The 21,048-nt window shown below is 31.7% G+C and overlaps 1 protein-coding gene across 1 annotated transcript in view; it reads left to right on the forward strand.

Moving 5' to 3' along the window:
* Window positions 1-73: 73 nt before the first annotated feature.
* The window catches only part of LOC117101944 (peroxidasin homolog), a 27,601-nt gene continuing 6,626 nt past the window's right edge, over window positions 74-21,048 (forward strand). The window contains exons 1-10 of the mRNA XM_033242068.1: window positions 74-204; window positions 729-872; window positions 6,309-6,478; window positions 11,577-11,694; window positions 16,074-16,255; window positions 16,731-17,000; window positions 17,608-17,724; window positions 19,033-19,191; window positions 19,523-19,789; window positions 20,066-20,335. Of these exons, the coding sequence (XP_033097959.1) occupies window positions 817-872; window positions 6,309-6,478; window positions 11,577-11,694; window positions 16,074-16,255; window positions 16,731-17,000; window positions 17,608-17,724; window positions 19,033-19,191; window positions 19,523-19,789; window positions 20,066-20,335 (1,609 nt within the window). The 5' untranslated portion in view covers window positions 74-204; window positions 729-816. The remainder of the gene's footprint in view (window positions 205-728; window positions 873-6,308; window positions 6,479-11,576; window positions 11,695-16,073; window positions 16,256-16,730; window positions 17,001-17,607; window positions 17,725-19,032; window positions 19,192-19,522; window positions 19,790-20,065; window positions 20,336-21,048) is intronic.

The following is a 21,048-nucleotide window of genomic DNA, read 5'->3' on the forward strand; positions in this document are numbered from 1 at the left end:
AGCTTTATCTCAGGTGCCAAATAACAGTCATTGATATGTTTATGTCTTTTGTTCTTTCAGTGATTTACGTTTCAATAGGATAGATGCAATTCCAGCAGGATCCTTTAGCAATCTACGAGATCTGAACACACTTTTATTAAGTAATAACGATATTCGTAAAATAAAAAATGGCGCATTTGATGGGCTGCACCAGTTACGATACCTGTGAGTATTAGGGGATTCTCTTATTGCAATTTAATTAAGACTTTGAACTCTCACTTCAATAATGATATAATAATAGTAATAAAGCTGGTGCATTGAATGCTTTTTAAGTTATTGTATTAAATATAAGAAGTTATTTTATTACCATACTTGTTATTTTTTCTGATATATTTCTTGCTTGTGTGTGAATGCACAAATTCCATGTATTGGCATGAATATTAAATAGAACAATAATTCAATTCTTAATTCAAGTCAATTATTATATTAGATCTTAGGTAATTAGGGCTATTACAGTAGAACCCTCCTTTTGGACACACCTTATTAAAGGGGACACAGCTAGAAAATGAATGAAAATCTTAAGACTATCCAACCCACATTCAGGGGACTCACCTATTAAGGGACAATTTTTGTTCCCAAGGTGTCTCCTTATTAGGGGCTCTACTGTATTTGTATATCTGTATTTTTTTAAACTTTATTAGAAATCACAATATCATTTCTTTTTCATTATCTTAACTTTTTTTGTCCAGTTATTTATATAAAAATCGCATCTCAGAGGTGGAAAGTAAAGCGTTTTCTGGTCTGCAGAACCTGGAGCAGCTTTACCTTTATTCCAACATGTTAACTTCAATGCACAAAGATACATTCAATGACTTGCCTGCTCTTGAGAGGCTGTAAGTATATTTTACTTCCTGTTTTTAGATAGTTTTTCATGCACAATAGTAGAATTTATACGCATAATTTCCCCTGGCCATGGGCCCACAACACCTCCCACTGCCGGAGGGCATAGGAAGTCATTGAATACCTGATGATGTTATTACCAATGGTATATGACAGCTATCCAGTCAATTGAAAATTATTTGCTACACAGTTTGTATGAGAGAGAAAACATAAAAAAATTATCCATATAATTGAAACCAAATTATTTCCCTTTAATTATCATAATTACATGAAAAGTAACAATATACGCTATATTCCATTTATGTACATTGAACATTTGTAGAATCAAAATTTGAATTTCTCAAAACAAATTGAAATATAAAAATCTTGGGCTACTATATAGCAAGTTGTAGATATCTTTTCTATAATTAAACAAATATGTTTCTTTTTTCTAAAGTATTCATTTTTCTAGGGTATTCATTTAAAATACAATAATGATTTGAATATGCAATTGCTTTTCAAGGATGATACGGGATCTAATCAGAAATTAGTATAAACTTGGTCGTGTGCTTTTTTCTTAACTAATATGCTATGTTTCTGTTGCTGAATAGTTTTATGCTTTTGTGCAGATTGTTCAGTTTGATATTTGTTCTAAATCTATGTTTATCGCATAATATTGTGTAGTAGCAACTGTAATGTAATTTTTGTAAAGCAATTGTTGGAAAAACTTTTTGTTTAAAAAATTGCTTACTGTATTGCCATGTTGAAAATTTGCTGCATCATGCTAACGGATGCTTTCACCTTGCCAATAGTCTCAAGATGGCAAGAGCTAGAATGTCATCTGCTTTCTTCACCATAGCAACTTCTTACTTTACTATGCCAACAGCTTATTTCACCATGCCAACAGCTTGTTTCACTATGCCAACAGCTTGTTCCACCATGCCATTATCAACAGCTCAAACACTATGCCAACAGCTCACTTAACTAGCGTGCTTGCTATAGTAGTTTTAGCCTATTTCACATTACCAAATACTCAAGTGCTACTCATCAAAGTCTAGAGAGACAGCTTCTTATGCAATAATAATTTTGTGCAACTCCTACTACCTATATAGCATTCCTAAATGTAGGACTGTAGAATATTAGGTTTTAATAATTTAGAGAAGCCTATGCTTGATAAGGTTACCTTTAATGACATTTTACATAGTAAATAGATCATTATAATATCAGTTTATTATCTGGAAGGTGTCATTTCTATCAAGTTCCTAAAAAAAGAAGATTCATAGAAGCCTTGGAAATAGCATCAACGTTCATATTGATATTAATTGCTAAAAACGTTTTCAATGTTGCATTACTGTACTTGTTAATTTCTAGTGATAACTTCCAACATTTTCATTAGTATGTTTTGTCGTCAGTCAGCCTACAATGTCTTCTCATATTTCCCTCTCTTCCTTGCTGTTAATCATTTTTTCCCCATGAATGAACACTTTCAATAGATTTTTTTTCCTTCATAAATTTAATTTACAGTAAATGCTTCTCATGATTTCCCTTTGAGGATTCTTTAAATTAGAATATCTTTCCTTTAAAAACTCAGCTCTTTTTCAAAGAAAATGTATTATTCAACCAAATCTGGTTTATTAGTCTATTAAATTACTTAATTTGCAAGTTAATGTAAAAATGTAATCAAATGAGCTATGTTTGTGCTCATTTCTATTAAAGAGAAAGTTTTCTGTAATAGTTTAATATAATTGATCTTTCTTTGTGCCTCTGCATCTCACTTTGTGTATATTTGATGTTTCTGAAAACATTTTTTGATAATTTTATTTTTACCAAACTAATGCAACAGTAACTATACATTAGCGTCTGACCTTGTATTGGGCGATGTCAGGAAGAGGTTCCAAACCATTGATTTCTCAAAAAAAAACTAAATGGATTGTTGAATTAAATACTACCCACAAGTTACAACCATTGATTTGTGAGGGTGGGAGAGGCAGGATTTTTTTTTCAGTTTGCTAATATAATAGTCACTAGTGGTGTGGAAACTCTATTTATACTCAGGGTGAAGCAAGACTTATTATACCTTGTTTGACAAACTGACTACAATACTTAAAAATAATGATGATGATAAACAAGATTAAAATGTTTGGTTTGCACTGCTGTGAAAAAAGTTAATAGTTTTTTCTTACTAAACTTGCAGTCATAATGTCTCCTAATAAGTAATCTATTTCTTTAATCAAATATAAGCATTTATTAATCCAGTATTTACATTGCAACATTTCATTCTTTATACAATCGGGCAATGGGATTTTGAACATCTTTGAAAATATAATTTGGTAAACAAGGTATAAACGATCTTGCCTGGTAACTATATAATAATGCCAGTAGCTTTGAGTGGAGTATATTACTGTAATAACTAGTGTCTAGCAACTAGCAATTACATTCATAACCTTCATTATTATAATAATATAAGTATTGTTGGGCTTTTTAAAGATGTTTAATATGTGGAAAGACCTAAAAAAAATGTAATGACGTAAATATTGAAACAGTTTTTCTTATTTACATACATTTACTCTATCTACATCTTTAAATTGATCATAAGCCAATATAAGCAGAGAGTATATAATGGAAAGAGGTCCGACTTTTCATTTTCTTTGAAACAATCCTATCTCAAAAAGTACTACCATGACATAGAGGGCATCCTTCAAAAGAAACAAACATGTTGTCATATTGCTTTTTAGTTTCATTGTGTGCATGCAAATGGAGAGTCAAACCTCTCTCCATTCTATACTCTCTTATATAAGGGGCTTGCAAGAAATATAGGGTTGTTTTTATCTTAACACATTTTAACAACATTGAATATATATGATGTACAGTACAGTACCCTATAGAAATATGGTTTTATTATTATTATTATTTTAATTTATAAAAGTTTAATATTTAAGTTTTAAATGAATGAAGAAATAGTTAAAAATTAAATATTCATTTGTTGACATAGTAACCCAGTTTTATTCAAATGTTTTGTCCTAGATATTCATTAAATGTTTCAAACTAACAATGTTAATTAATTATCTAATACTCTTTATTTCTTTGTTAGTAAAAAGTTTGCTCTCCAATTTGAGACATGGAAAGTTAGTGTTTTCTGATTAAATTGGCAGCTAGTCAGTTTCTATTCAAAAAATAAAAGGAACAGTATTGTGAACAATGGTATACTAAGTTTCAATAAAGACCAAATAACCTTTTAGCAATATATACATACTAACTTTTATTTTTTAAGTTTATAAAGCTCAGCATAGATAGTAGTACCTTTGTGATAACAGTTATAAAATATATGTTTAATGTGTACTTATGAGTGAGAGTCAAGTTTTCTTTTGTAACTCTTAAAAAGGTTCCTCAATAACAACAATATATCTCATATTCCACTTGGCACATTCAAAGGACTACGGAATCTTAAGCGATTGTAAGTCTTTTTCCTCATTTTTTGTTGCTTTCTGTTCATTACTCTTCATTTTCTCTGGTTATCTCTCCTTCCATCATTATCATGTATACTGTAGAGTGCGCATGTCCTATATAGCATGTGTAAAATGCGTCTTACTTCTTACATGATATTTGAAAATGGTTGTCTTATTATTTTGAGTAGTTTATTATATTTATAAAAATGCACTCATCATTTTTTATAGGGTTTAAGAAGCATGATATATTCTTCAATATTTTTGTTCATCTTTGAAGTTTTGATAAGAATTTTAATTAATTCATATCAGAAGATACTAATGATGAAGATCACACAATACAAAAAAAATGAATCACTTAAATCTATTATGTTTGGTCCACACTATCAAATTTTATGTGACAAATAAATGGGATACAATATGTCCATGTTTGGGTGTAATATATGACATCATCTTGCCCATGGGAACATCACATAAATTGTCGCTTAAAATTTGATAGTGTGGACAGAGCTCTAGAATTTCAAGATTTCTAAAGACTACGTTCAGACTAGAGAGATATGCAAGGCGTACATTAATGCAGTGCGTAACTAGCAAGATACGCCAGGCGTACATTAATGCAGTGCATAACTAGCGAGATATGCCAGGCGTACGTTAATGCAGTGCGTAACTAGCGAGATGTCCAAACGTAACACTAACAAAAAAAGTATTCGCACAAATATATATAAATTTGTAATCGCGCATTCATTTCCTATTTACATCTAGTCTTATTGTGATTGGTCAAATCCTGGCCGGGTTCAAAATCACTGATGAATGACTGCCAAAATTCAGTGGCATGCTAATCTGGGGTCTGTTGGTAGATTATCATACACCAGTGATTGCGCGTTACGGTAATACTGGCGTACTTGTTTACACTTGAATAATTTCACGCTAGCATAACCCATTGTTTCTGAACATAGCCGTAGCTGATAAAGTATTATTGGTAATTTCATTTTCATCTTGAACTAAAAAGTCAAGAAAAATAATTAAAGTGGACTAAAATTAGAATAAATACGATAATATACAAAAATGGTACTATACTGTACTTAGTTTGGCCTTTGTTTGTCTATAGACTTATTTAACCTACCCGGTAGATTTGATGCCATTGCTCATATTAAAAGATTAATCTAATGTCGTGTACTCTAGGGTCAATCAAGTGAAATCCTCAGCACTTTTAAATCTGATATATTATTATTATTATTATTATTATTGTTATTATTGTTATTATTATTATTATTATTATTATTATTATTATTATTTTCATTACTAGTATTATTGTTAATATGTTGTCAGTCTCTAGTTATTGGTATTTGCATGACCTTCCATGGATATGAACAGTCTTTATCAGATGCAAATAATCTTGTAAATATAGGAATAATACTTTAGGTAATTATAAGAAATAGTAACAACAATAGTGTACCTGATACTATAGGTTAAATTATTTTTAAACAAAATATTTCCTGACTGACCTACTACTACAGATAAACAAGTGATCTTTTTATCCAGGTTGTCATATTCCTTTGAATTTTGTGTACTGTATATAATTTTGTTTTGCCTTGTGAATTTGTAACATTTCTTCAAATTAACATGCATGTGCTTTTTGCACTTTATTCAATGCTTCTATATCAATATCATACATTTGATTTTTTTTTTTGGTTTTTTTTTGTTTTCTTTGATTCTTGTTGTTTATGTATTGGTTATTTAGTAGCAAATTTGTAATTGCATGTGTTATGTGAACTTGCATTCAGACCACTTCAACATCACGAACCTGCTGTCGCTCATTATTTATACTTGCGTATTATTTACACACTTTGCATTCATTTGCATTGGCATGTTATATTCTACATTTGTTATGTTTTTTCCCTTCCAGAACCACTGAAATTATATTAGGTTAGATTTATGGTATATTTCCACAGTGTTAGTTCACAAATTTTGTACTTGGTTTTTAATTCTGATGTTAATTTTGATTAGACGGCTGGATTCCAACAGACTTGTCTGTGATTGTAAGTTGATGTGGTTGGTACAAATGTTGCAAGAAGCAGGTCGCTACGGCCATACACAGTCGGCGGCAGTATGCGAGCACCCCAAGGATTTGCGTGGCAAAAATCTCATCTCATTGACTCCATCACAAATGAATTGCCGTAAGTGCTGCTTGAAGAAATTCTTTGTCTTTTTAATTTTAAAACTTAATTCTGATCAAAGAGTGAGTGACCTCACTACCTAAATATTGAGGTCACAAGTAAACACAATATTCAGCCCACGAATTTCACGTCGGCAATCGGCAATTGCCGACCATATTGCCGAGCAAGAATTGCTACAGGACGGCTATTTTTTGTCGACCTAGGCCTAGATTTCTTCGCTTGAAAAACTGCTTGGAAAGTCAAAATCTTTTACTGAAACAGGCTATAGCAGACGCTAAATTTCATGTACGTCGTCAAACCAAGGAAATTGGTGGTTCATAAAACAGATAACTATTTCTAATAGGCATGCAATACGTACGATTTGTGTACAATCGTCTTGTCTTTCAATCTCCTCCGGCCTAGGAATGACGCTAGCCAGCTAAGGCCTACAACATCGCCCAATTGAAGCCAGGTGGGCCGCGTATATCGTAATGCTTATCTAAATCTCTTATTTGTCTTCATTTTACAATATTATTATCATTTAAAATGTTGTTTATTATCTAAAAACAACAATATTCAACATATTGTAGGCCTAATCCTACCGTCCGTTTAAACGCAATCACGATCGCATCGTGACTTCCCTACTGTACATGTGTGGAAAATCCCTGATAGATCATTCTGGGCATGCGCATGGACGTGCATAGGCAGTTTTGAAGCAGCCTGTGGTGCTGTGATGATGATACGATCGTAGCTTTTATGAAAGTTCCCATGCCAAAGATAACCATAAAACGAATGCTAAAACGAAATTTATTTGGCGATTTTCTTATGTAAAACATAATATTATACTACACTATTAAATTAATACAACTACGACCATTCTTTCACCAGCAATAACAAAATCACAATCTGTAGATGACGATGTAAGGTCGAGCGTTCAGAAAAATTTTAGTTTATACTATATAGGCCTAGGTAGTAAAAAATTGTGGAGGCTGCCAACCTCGGAGAATTTAAATTTTTTTTTTTTTTTTTTTTCCGGCCTAATTTTTTCCTAATTTCATGGGCTGCAATATTGGTCAGTACTTGTTAAGTCTTCTTATGTGGCTAGATAAAAGATTTTTAACATACAATAGTATGCACTTAACAATTTCCTGATTAAAGAGAATTAGAACCTTCTTTCTTATCTAATTTTAACATATTCCTTCTAATTCTATAAATTGGGTTTTATTATCTGAAAATAACATATTTTGGCCTGAAATAATTTTGAAAGACAATCTTTGAAAGCTTATAAAATAAGACAAATTTTCTAAGCAAAAGCAAATAAATATCTTGAGTTGCCTGTTATGAAATATACTGTAATACTAGAACTTCTATTGTCATCAACTTTCACTTTGGAGACTAAAATGACGATGTGATTTAAGGTACAGTAAGTATTTTCGAAGATGCCAATAAAAAAAAAAGGTAATCAGCTGTTCCTTTCTTTAATTTTTTTTTTGGAAATTGTACACAGTATTGTTTCTTTTCTTCATTTATATGTAAATATGATATGTAAGGAGATCGTTCAGTTCTAATTTTGTCATGTTATGTACATCAGATGATTATCTGTTCCTTTACTTAATGTATTCATAATACTATTATGATTTCTGTTCCTTGTCTGGATTTATTCATATATATATTATTAAATGTCTGTTCTGTAAAATGTACATGTGATTTTCTGTACTTCTGTTATATTATATTCATAAGTGTGCACACTCAATCATCTGTTCCTTGACCTAATTGTATAAATATATGTGTCATGATTTTTTGCTGTCTGATTTTTTTTTTGTCACATTAGTACAAATTAGTACTGTCATAATTTATTCATTAACATAAGAGGTGATGATGAATTTATCTGTTTTATAGTCTATTCATAAATATATAATAAAAAGACATCTGTTTGTCTTGTTTTCTTTTATTGGGTTATGTGTGTTTTGTACTACCTTTATAATGATCTAAATTATTATCTAAATATTCAATTTACTTGTTTGCGATTTAGTAATAAATGTTTATGATATAAGTGAGCATTTATAAATTATATAGCAACCTTCATTTTGGTTTAAATGAAGCTCTTTTTCATTCTGGGTGGAAATGTCGGGTGCATGATAAACATGAGAAAGCTTTTGTATTTGTCATGTTTGACGACACTGCATTGGAAACAAACACCACATTTTGAGTATGTTTTATTTTTATATTTTCCCTGCTTGTCAAAGTTATGATTAAATAATTAACTACAGCAAATTGAGAATACATAAAGTGAAAGTTTATTATTCATTTTCATTTATTTATTCCACATGGTGTCTACAACCTCTTTAACAAACAACAGGTACACAGTAAACATTTTTAAATTGAGAGAAAATATAAATATGTTTTAATGTTTAACATTAAAATATAAATGTAAAAATGTTAGATATACTCTAATTCCAACAAGTCAATCAACATGGAAAACAGAAACGTACATTGTTTTGCTCTGAAATCTAATGAAAATGTTATAAGATATTTTGAAATGTATAAATTTCCCAGAGAGTTCACATATGTAGACCCAGTGTCCAGTTAATTAAAGTCAATGGTGGTAGTGCCCAGCAAATTATGTTGACCTAATGTGCAGTCTGTTTATCAACCATTGACCAATACAGGTTTACCCACTGTCCATTTAGTTTTTAGAACTGACAGTTTTGTACTGCAGTCAACATGTTGTGTCCATCTGTACCAATTTTGTATCTGAAAACCATTGTGGGAAGCCTCAACATTATTGCTGTGGGGTCATGCACTTTCTGTTTGTACCTCAAACTGAAAGTACAGATCATTTGCAATGGTGTTGTTTTTTACTAGTTGGTGTTGGTTGTATGTCTTGGTAGTCTTTGTAGGTTTCTATTTCTGAAAGACCTAGCTAGGGTGTTTAAAATTGATTCTCTGTTCAGTGGTCCTAATGGTGATATTGGTTCTGTGTTCTGAAGGTCCTGGCTTAGGGTTGGTTTGTGTTAATTATATTATCCTGGTGGTAGTTTAATTGGTGAAATTAATTCTGTTACTCGGTGGTACTGGTTAGTGGTGGGGTTGGTTCTCCATGTCCTGGTGGTTCTGGGTAGTACTAGTAGTGGTGTTGGTTTTCCATCCTGTTGGTTTTTAGATTTTATAGTCTATTTCAGGTTCTTTTATAATCATTTTTCTTCTATATACTACTTCATTTTATCACCTTGATTTGCCTTTTTCATCTACTTTTTTTTAATTTAAAGGCCATCATATATTAATGTGAAAAAGTAATTGTTTTATAATATGACATGGAATTGAATTGTATTTGTTCTGAATACAATTCTCTACTCTGCAATGATGGGTAGATTAATACAAGGATTAAACATTCCTAATACCATATTACATCAAATTCTTTTTCATATACTGTATGCTTCATCTGTTTTACCCACCCATCATATATCATGTCATAAACAGTTGTTTATGTTATAATGTTGACCTTTGGAAACTAATTTTGTGAAGAAGGAGAAATGTAGATTAAAATACTGAGAGTGATATTCTAGTTTACCTCTCAGGGAGCTGACAACTTAGTTGACTTCAAATGTGAGGTCTCACTACAAAATAAGTCTCATCGTTAGAAAATCAAAAAAATGAGTTAATATTACATTTTGGTAGATCACATTATAAGCTTTGATTTGGTCTTTGAATGGCTTTACTAGGATAAATACTGTAGATCCAGAGATGTTAGCATTTAAAGTTTAGGTGTATGAGAACCAGGTTTTGAGAAAATCGGCCTCAAAGATAAACTAACCTGTACAAATAATAGGAGTAGAATTAGAGAATATGCGAAGAGAACACTGTTTTAGTAAGAAAATTCACTTAAAAAGTACACAATCATAAAATATAAGTATCAAGTTATTCAAAAACATTAAAATCAAAATTTTGTAAAAATGTTGCCTTTGACCTATTTTGGTGAATATCTCAATATGATTTCCACCAACGATGTGTCTCATTTCGTGGTGAGACCTCACAAATATTCACGATGACATTTATGACAATGTGTTGAAATGTACTTGTGTTGTTTAGTACAATTCAAAGAACCTGTGGCTTTTTAATCTGTGACTTAAACATATCAGAGGTCCCAAGCTGTTTTTTCACTTTCAAATAACATAACTGTAATTTGTTACAATTTACTTGAAATGCACAGCCGTTATAAGAGAGTACTGTATGTTAAGTGTACATGGGATTCATCAATAAGACATAAGAATGTATTAAACAAACACAGAAAAAAAGTGATTGTGGGTCAATATTCCGAAATTTATTCGTTTGTGTCCAGAATGTATAAAATTCTGAACTAATAAAGTTTGGAATATAGAATCATGATGGCTTGAATCTCTAATTTTTTTCTTTTTTTTTTAGTTTGTTTATATAATTTTATATATGGGACTTTACTTTAAAATATAGTCAATAAAGAGTGTATTTTGTTAATGGAATATTATGAGGGGCATCATTCTTCCAATCCAAATCTAGAAATAAATAATATTTTCATTATTATAATTTTGTCATTGTTTATATAGTTATTAATATTATTGGTTTATTATTAATAATATTTATAATGTGGTAGAAAATACATAACAACAGATAATAATGATTTTATCGATATTCTATCTGTATTGTGAGCCTTTCATTGGTATATTTTTTATACATTATAAGAGTATTTTTGCAATTTCTAATGTCTTGAAAATATATTATTATATTTATATTTATATAAATATAATATATATTATTATATTTATATTTATAATATTATTATAGTGGTAGAAAATACATAACAACAGATAATAATGATTTTAATGATATTCTTTCTATCTGTATTGTGAGCCTTTCATTGGTATATTTTTTATACATTATAATGATTTTAATGATATTTTATCTGTATTGTGAGCCTTTCATTGGTATATTTTTTATACATTATAAGAGTATTTTTGCAATTTCTAATGTATTGAAAATATATTATTTATTTTTACTTATTTTTTTTTTCAATTCAGTTTTGATTGAATAAGTACCAAGAGATAGCAGTTTAATTTTTTTTAATTTTTATTGATTTTATTTTTAGAGAAACCGCATTTTGTCCTAGAACCCACTGATGTTGACGTAACTCAGGGCAACAGTGTTTACTTCACTTGTCGTGCAGCCGGAGATCCAGAACCGAAGATCACTTGGCTCCGTAACAAGTAAGTAAACATGATCACGTAGCAGGTTGACCTACATGAGCAGTTCTTCGAAAATGGATATGAACGCTATATAAATCTTATAAAATAAATAAACTATGCTGTATCTTATCTCCTGTCATATATACTCAGTATAATAGTCTTTTTTGTATTGTACTGAGTATAATGTTTTCTTTCTCTATGTGCTTGATAGTATGACAGTGATGAAAAAAAAAGCTTGGAGTAATTCATTTTTTTAGCAGTTAGAAAGTAGGCCGAAATATACAGTATGACAATATCAAGTGTAACTCCATTACACTCTATCAATAGGAAAATTGGACAATTTTCTTTTCTATCAATCATGTGAAATAAATTTCAGTTTAACAGTTTGATCCCCTATAACTGAAACTGGCACATAGCAATTACCACACTGAGCCAGTAATCTTCATATAATGCAGTGTACTTATTAGTCTATCTCACCTGTTAATGTGACTTTAATTTTTTTATCAATTAAAATATGTTACGGTCTTTACGGGAAAGTATACTAACATCATTTAAATCTTATTTTTAGAAAATTAATTTTTTTTTTGAAAAGAAAATAATGTTTAAAGTGACCTCATTCTATTTTTTAAAAAGTCAAGGTGAGAAACATGTAGCTATTACATTTCCCCTGTTAATCCATGATTCCCAAACTAAAAATTTGTTTTTAAAATTCCGTAATTAATACATTCGTTAAAGACATTTTTTGAATTAATGCAAGTCCTTTGGGATCAAAGATTGACATTCTGAGAAACGTTTTCATTTCCCATGTTAAACTTTGCACTATTATTAAACAACTGACATTCCTTGACCTCAGGTGACCCCACACCTGTTGCCATTTTAAGTTTGGAACACAGGAAATAAAGTGTAATAAACACATTATTATACAGTTGATCAAAGGTGCTCGCAAAACTGTTTACATCCAGACATTCTATTGAAACCTAAAACATAGTTCTATTTTCTGACTGTTTTCATAATATTTCCTTTAGAATTGCTACTATATTAATAATCTGTATTATATTTTTATAATTTTCATTTTTTTAAATTTTATAACAGAAAGCGTATTTATATCTTTTTCTTTTCATTTTTTTCAAACCATATTATCAAGGGTTACTCCTGCTCGCTTATTAGTCATGAGAAAAACATTTGTGTCATAGGATTTTAACCCAGAATCCTGGGATTGGAAGGCAAGAAAAAAAAAATAACATCTCATCCACCCACAATTTGATTATTTTTTGGGGGCTACCATTGCGGGAGTTCATTAGCACCATTTAAATGCCAGCGAGTAGTGAAACCAATTAAATTAAATAACCAATTTCATCAGAATATGAACAGCTTAGCAAATTAGCTAAAGTTTTATATGTCCACTTGTCACCAAGTGACACTTGGCGATCAACAAATGAGGAGTGAATGAGCTAAGAAATGAGCTTATTGACTGAGCTTTCCTAAGCTTATGAGATCAGGGGTTGAGGAAGAATAGTCTTACAGAAAGTACTTTATAATCGGTATTTAAGAAAACTTTATTTATTAAAGTAAATACATCCTATAATTTTGTTGTGATTGTAACATTTGCTTAGCACCTATAATGCCAGGTTTCCTTGTAATCGCTACACTGTTGCGACAGTGTTTTCAGTGCAATCGTTGTATAGCAGTCTCCAATGCAATCTGGAAAGCTCCCTGATTTGACCGACCAATCTGCATCACCTAAAGATGTCCCCGATAGCGTGTTGCAATTGTATAGAAACCATGCTTTACACAGCATTTTAATCTTGATGATAGATTTAACCTCTGCATAAGTACCGTAAGTGCACAAATTTTTGGAGGCTTCAGTGCAGTGCTTGTTCAAAACTTGCATGCTACACTCTTGTTCAGATGCCAAGTGATTCTGAACCACCAAATAAAATGCAATTTAAAAATGATATTGAGAATGGAGACAGCAAGACAGATTAAGGCTTACCTAACAACTGATTTATATGATGTTGAATAGAGAAAAATGCCAGGATTTCTTATGTGTGTTATTTGCTTTCTGCTGCCCATGCAAGACCATACCATGAAAAGCTGCTGTTGATCTTCTGAGAAATTGTACTGAAGACACGACTAGTTGGCAAACTTTTTTGGCACTTATTCAAGCATTTACAGTATTCATAAAGCTTTAAAAAGTTTAGCATTTAGTTCTTACTCTTAGGGAGTTCACATCTTCTATGTATAAGTATGAGCCTGTCTGTTTGTTTTTATCATCTTGTAGAGTTCAAATCAAAATTAAATAAGCCAATATGCATCCTTCTGTGTTTGTAGAAAAGATAAACATCCTGAATCCTCCATCTTTAAATTGGCTGTAATGTATGCTCTTAAGCTTAGTCCACACTATCAAATTTTATGTGACAAAAAGTTGTGATGTTTTATTGTTCACATTTTAAAATAGATTTGAATTATACTTAAGTGAGACTGCTACCAATAGTCAGATTTTGTAGTCAAAATATACTTGAAATAGGTTTATTAGGCCCCATAAACTAATAGTTTTTTTTTTATGGGGCCTTGCACAAGCATTATCGCATATCTCTATTCAATAATTTTTTTTTTAGTGTGTATAAATACGTACGACCTCCAACAACATGCTTTGTTGTCTATAATAATACTATTGAACTTTACGTCAGTGAATAAATTATGTAGTTTTTTTTTCTGGTTGCCATATATATATATGATGCATTGTGTTATTCTAATGTAAAAAGAGAGCTTCTTTTCCTTTAAACCATTCATTAAGACATAATTGTAAATTTTAAACAAAAAGACATTTGGATTTTAATATTGCCTTCCCTTTAAAATCATTGCTAGGTTTTAGAATTAGAATACAAAATATAAGTACAAACCATACTAATGAAACATACTGTACCATTAACAAGCACTGTAAATAATAGAGGGAGGGAGGGAAGAATCCTCATTTATAATTGACAACCAAATTTTAACAATAAGAGGTCTGATTTTCTTGTTTTCTTTCTACTATTACAGTAAGAGATGAAATAGTTTATAATATGTTTACATGAATAGCCTCAACCTATTCAACTGCTTACATCAATTTGCCACAATACAGTACATTACAATGCAGTATATTATAATACAGTACTTCAGTATAGTAAACAAATATGATGAACTGATATTTTGAATGTTGGTGGCTATATCCTGCCTTGGGACTAAGTCTGCTGTACTTTTAGTACTGTACTTTCGTTTGTTATGTACAAGGGTCACTGATGTTGTATGTCAACATTTTAATGTTTACTTTCTATGCCTAAATATTTGCTTAATCAGAGACATACAGATATGTAACAGGCTTACAGATTACATTAATACTGTTGATAATTGAAGTTTAACAAATGCAAAAAAGTACATTAATTTATATAGACTTCTTAAAGTTCTATAGTACACAAATGCAGCATGGTTTGAAGTGAAAGTAGCAAACTTTCACTGCTTTACCAATATAATACCATATTGTATGAATTTATTTACTAAACTTCATAAATATTTAACAGTGATCGTCTGTCTGCATTAGCCATTCCAAGCTCTGAGGGTAAAATTACAGAGTTAGTATACAGTTCACATAGCCAGGGATGCGATGGTCAATTTTGGGTATTATTTTTTCTCCATTGTTAATACAAGAGTACCAAGAAACCTACAAATTTATTCCACATGTTTTACATATTACACAACACTTTGTCCCATGCCGTTCTCTCTTCACTCTTATGCATGAATCACCATGTTTTGATATGATTATACATGTTTTGCAATAATTTATAAGTTTAGAAACTATGAATATAGCTAAAAAAACTTGATAGTAATACCATATAAACCACATTACAACATGCAGTCATAAAGTCGTATGGTAATGAGCGATAATACTGGAGTTCAGTTAAATAGCTTACTCATTTCAATTGGCAGTTAAAACTGAGCTGTTGAATTTAGATATATAAATAAAGTGATTATAGTATTTTGTGATCAAAAATTATTCTGTGCCTGTCTAAGTAGCATTAGTGTTGTGGTTGTTTTTGCTGTTGTTTATTAATTTACTAGCAAATTGATGATTGTGTGTGTTTTTATAGTTGTACAATTTTGTTTGGTTGTTTCTCTTTACACTAAGGACCACCATAAAATAGTGCATAGATGCATAGTCTTAATCATTAAGGTTATTATGATTTATTATTGTAGCGATGTTGCTGTCAGTCACAAATGCTTCATTACCGTGTTAAATGGAATTTGATTTGGTTTAAAACTAAAATAATTAATTTTAGTTTCAGCTGACAGTGTACTTTTTTATACCACCTTCGAACTTGTATATAAATATTATTAATTCTATTTTTAATATAATTTTGAAGTGTGGAAATAGACACGTCAGTTGACCAACAGCCGGATCCAAAGTACTCAATTCTTACTGATGGAACCTTAATGATCCTTGATGCTTCCGGTGATGATGAAGGCGATTATGAATGCATGGCACGCAATGCAGTCGGAGAAGCAGTCACAAGAACGGCTAGTCTGCGTTACTTTGGAGAGCCAAGTAGGTGCACCTTCTAAAAATCATTCAATTAATCATCCATGGAGATCAATCAATAATTTGTAATCTACTGTTTTGGAGAACTATGGAGGTGGATCAGTCAAATAATCAATTGATTAATAAGCCTAGAAATACAATGATTAAGAAATAAATAATATTCACAGTTGAATAAAACAATGAGAATTTGCACTGAAATATTTTGGGAAAGTAAAGGATTCTCTTTCAGATATATATATTACAGTAACAAGAACAAAATAGAATTCACTTTTGAAGTAAGCCATGATCACAATTAAACAAGTCACATTTTAGTCTTGGTCTATTTTGAAATGAGAATGAATGTGGCCATCATTCCCAATCAGCAATGAGTGTATATGCTCATAAATTTAAAAAAAACTTAGCCATCATTTTACTCCAAAATATCTCTTTTGTTTGATTTTGTCTAATTAACCTTGCCTTTCTCTATTTCATTCAATATCAGAAGCCCCACAGTTTGTTCAAAAACCAGATAATATTAACGTACTAGCCGGACACAATGTTGAGATCCAGTGCTCAGCTAATGGGTACCCGCGGCCTGACATTAAATGGACTAAGAATGACCAGGATGTGTTGGATGACAATCGATTCACGCTTCTCTCATCTGGCTCACTGCACATCACTTCTGTTCACTTTGAGGACCGTGGCGTCTACCAGTGCTCCGCTACTAACCAAGAGGGGGTCATTTCCACCAATGTTGTTCTCACTGTTTATGGTAATAATATAAATATTGCTAATGGTGTAAAAAAAATCTGTGGTCAATATTTGGTGTAATGACAAAGAAATCATCATTATAGCAATAGTAATAATAATAATAGTAATAATAATAATAATAATAACATTTACGATATTTACAATAATTTAATCCTGATTCACATTAACACTAAAGCCGGGTACTCACTGCGCGGTGACGCAACGGCAACACGATGACGAACGCACACGGCGGCGCGGAACCAACAGACCATTTTTTAATGAGGATCTGTTCAGACTGCCACTGACAATTAGCAAAAGGGCGTTAAATTGTCTACCGCTTGCCGGAAGCAGAGGTGGATTCGTCGTGCGGCAGCCGTCGTACGACGCAATGAGTGCCGGGCTTAACAGTCCCTTTCCTTTACATTGTTGCATTGTTCATACAGACCAAGTTCTGTCTGTTTTGTGCGGAAGGCATTTGTAACATCCTTCATTCCGTAATTTAAGTATTTTACATTGTTCTAATATATAATGTTCTAAAAAAAGAATTAATAATTTTAAAACTACTGTAACCTTAAAAATCGGTTATTTTATATGCAAGTAGACAGTTATTTTTTAATTTAATTTTTCAGTACCCCCCTCTTTCATTCAACGACCTGAATTCCAAGCAACAATTGAGGGAAGCACAGTAGAATTTCATTGCACCGCTGAGGGCAACCCATCACCTGTTATTGCATGGAGAAAACGAGGTATGGTAAAATTATATGGTAATAGTATAGTTTTGTCTACAATCATTATTTTTATTAATAGACAAAAGTTGCTAAAGACCATGACAACTCAAGTCCCAAAAAGTGGTATTTAATTGCAAGAAACTTGTACTTTGTGGTTTAAGTATGTGATTTTTTGCACGTGTGCTTATGTTATGAAACTTTTGTCTCATTTTAATGTTATTTTTAAAAGAAAATAATTGTTATTTATGTTAATTATAAGAAACAATTTTTATTTATATTTCATCATGATACAAGACCAGAAATTGAGAGTACATTTCGGTTTTTAATAAAGTTATATTATAATAATAATAATAATAATTACAACAATTTATAGTCCTTAACCATTACAATGAAAATATTGTATTCTGAAGGGGGTCTAGTTCTCTGATTATTGGCAAATTATAATAGGTATAGACTTCTTCATACAATTGAAGAAGAAATTTGATTTGATTATTGCACAATTATTAACATTCAAGCACTGTTATTATTGATATATTAAAATAATTTTTTGCACTTTTTGAGGGCACTCATTCAACCAGGGCGCTTATGAAACAGTGGAAATCGAGGGAGCACTTACGGAATAGATGAAAATTGAGAAGGTTCTTAAGGGACCTTAGAAAATTCAATGGGGTGCTTTTTGAATGAAAATAAGATTATATAAGGACATCTGATAACCGAAGATAAACAAATGGTTCTGGTGCAGAAAGATAATCATCCAGAAAGCATTGCACATGACAATTACATGCTATGAGTAAATATTTACACAACACCAGATGAAATTGGTGGTGGAGGTGGTAAGCTTGTTGGCCATCTGCTGAATGAGATTAGCAGTATCATTGCAGAGTTTCTTGCAAATTTAGATGAGAACATGCTAAAGGTGCAATTTGTCAGGAAAAGAAAAAGAGAAATAGCACTGGACAAATAAAAAGAGCAAAGTTAGAAAGATACTGTCCAGAGAGTTCTCAACTGTCCAGATGAAATTGACATAAGAAGAAAATGTGAATCCACTCCTCCGCCCCAATTCATCCCAACCACAGTCCCAGGATTGATTACATTATTGGCTTGCTAAAAAAAAAAATCACATGATATTGTTGAGGGGAACTTATTCAAAATGGGGGGGGGGGGTGGTTTATTGAAACAGGGCACTTTAAAGAACATTTTCATGTTTATTCAAACGGTGCACTTATTTGTGCGAGTACGGTAAGTGCATTGATGTGGAAACTTTCATATTCTTAATATTTTGTCTTCCATCAACTAAACTTCTTAAAAATCTATTTATACCATCAGGTTTACAATTACCAGATGATCGTCGACATGTGGTCCTATCATCGGGGACTCTGAGGATTGTACGGGCAACCAGGGCAGATGAGGGCAACTATGAATGTCAAGCATTCAATGATGCTGGGGCAAACCAAGCTACAGCTCAACTTGAAGTCCGACCAAGAAGTGAGCATCATTTTGGTTTTTTTTTTTATAGAGAGCATCATTTTGTTTTTTTTTTATAAAGGGCTTGGTGATTGATTCATTGATTATGTTATTGAAATAACATATTAAATGCATACAGTACATAATGATATGATGCAAACAATATTAATCATACATTGCCTGATAAACCTTACTAAGGGAATGATAGTAAGTAATTTGTAATTTTATTTGTTAATTATTATTTCAATATTTTTATAATAATTAATCAGTTTATTGAAACATGATTATAATAAATAAAAAAACAGAAAATTGATAATTATGAGTGATCGCTAATTTTTTAAAATTTTTTTAGTCCCACCTACTTTCACTGTCACGCCCTCCGACCTCACCATCATAACCGGGGCAACAGTTGAGATACTTTGCAGTGCCCAAGGGGAGCCAAACCCAGTAATCACATGGAGTAAAGATGGTGTGCAGATCACCCCCTCTGCCAAGTTTGTCATTATAAATAACAGAAGGCTGCTAATTAGGGATGTTGGTCTAGTTGACGAAGGTCGATATGATTGTGCAGCTAGGAATAGTATTGGGTATGCATCCACATCCATGGAACTCAAAGTTGGTAAGTTTTAATTCTTCATAACAACTGTTACTGTTTTTTCCCAATTACCCTCATCCCCTGACTGCTTCTCTCCCCAGTTGCTTATCCCTGTTTACCTTCATAATTTGCCTTATCCCTGGTTGCTGCTTAATTGCACTTATCACTGGCTGTTGCTTTTCAAATGGTCTTATCTGTAGCTGCTTTTCTCTACATTTACATGAAGACATCCTTATGTCTTCATGAAACATTCCAAATATTGTACAGAATAATGACTAAAATGTTTTCTTTAATTCACAGTTGCTAGTAACAGTATAAGTGAGGGTGATCAGTTTGTTAATTCATCAATTCAGATTGCTGTTGATAACGTTGACAAGCGCATTAACGAAACCAGAAAGCTTCTGTTTGACACATCTAAGCCACGGTCTCCAAGTGATCTTTTGACCTTGTTTCGATTTCCATCTGATGAAGCACTGAACATTGCGAGGGCAGCCGAGATCTATGAGCAGACACTGCTTCTGATCCATGAGACAGTTGAGCAAGGCATGCTGGTAAACATGACAGGCGTCGGTATGTGTACAATATTATATATATTAATTGAAAGTGGCAAAATAATAAACTTTTAAAGCCAGGCTCTGAGGTAAAAAAACATTTTATATATGTTTTACAATTCTAAAGCCAGCAGTTATTGTGCCTGACAGTCATCGGCAGACACGACTTTACGGAGAATGCAATGCTACAACGTAGACGCAATGGATGGTTTTTAATGACGATCCATTGAGACTACCATCGACAATCAGCAGACAGCATCGCGTCATGGAGTGCTCACTTAGAGCAGAGTTTGATTTGTCGGTCGTATGACCGTCGTACGGGCAGTAATTGACCAGCTTAAAGCCCCATTCCCGGCAAAATTTCACTAAAAACTGACTTTTTTTAGAAAATATGCATTTGCATTACTCCAATTTTTATAAATCATGGAAAAATATTGGCATGAATTTTAGTTTTACGCAAAAGAATAAAAAAATGAGAAATACAGACTATTTCTCATAAAATATTACCATTTTCTCGACGAATTCATCGTTACTAGGCAAATTCAGAGGTTGTAGATCGCATCCACTGGAATACTCTCGCTTTTATTTATACTTTATACAGTCAATAAAGTGCGCCCTCTCTAATGAGATAAGTTTTTGTACTTCGCATCTCGCACAATGCGGTCGTTCGGTTAGGCTGAGATATGTTTGTTTAAGTGTCAAAATCTCAGTCAGAATCAGTTTTTTAACAAA

The sequence above is a fragment of the Anneissia japonica genome, unplaced genomic scaffold, assembly GCF_011630105.1.
Source record: "Anneissia japonica isolate Jap-2015-1 unplaced genomic scaffold, ASM1163010v1 scaffold997_len2565447_cov190, whole genome shotgun sequence".
NCBI lineage: Eukaryota > Metazoa > Echinodermata > Crinoidea > Comatulida > Comatulidae > Anneissia > Anneissia japonica.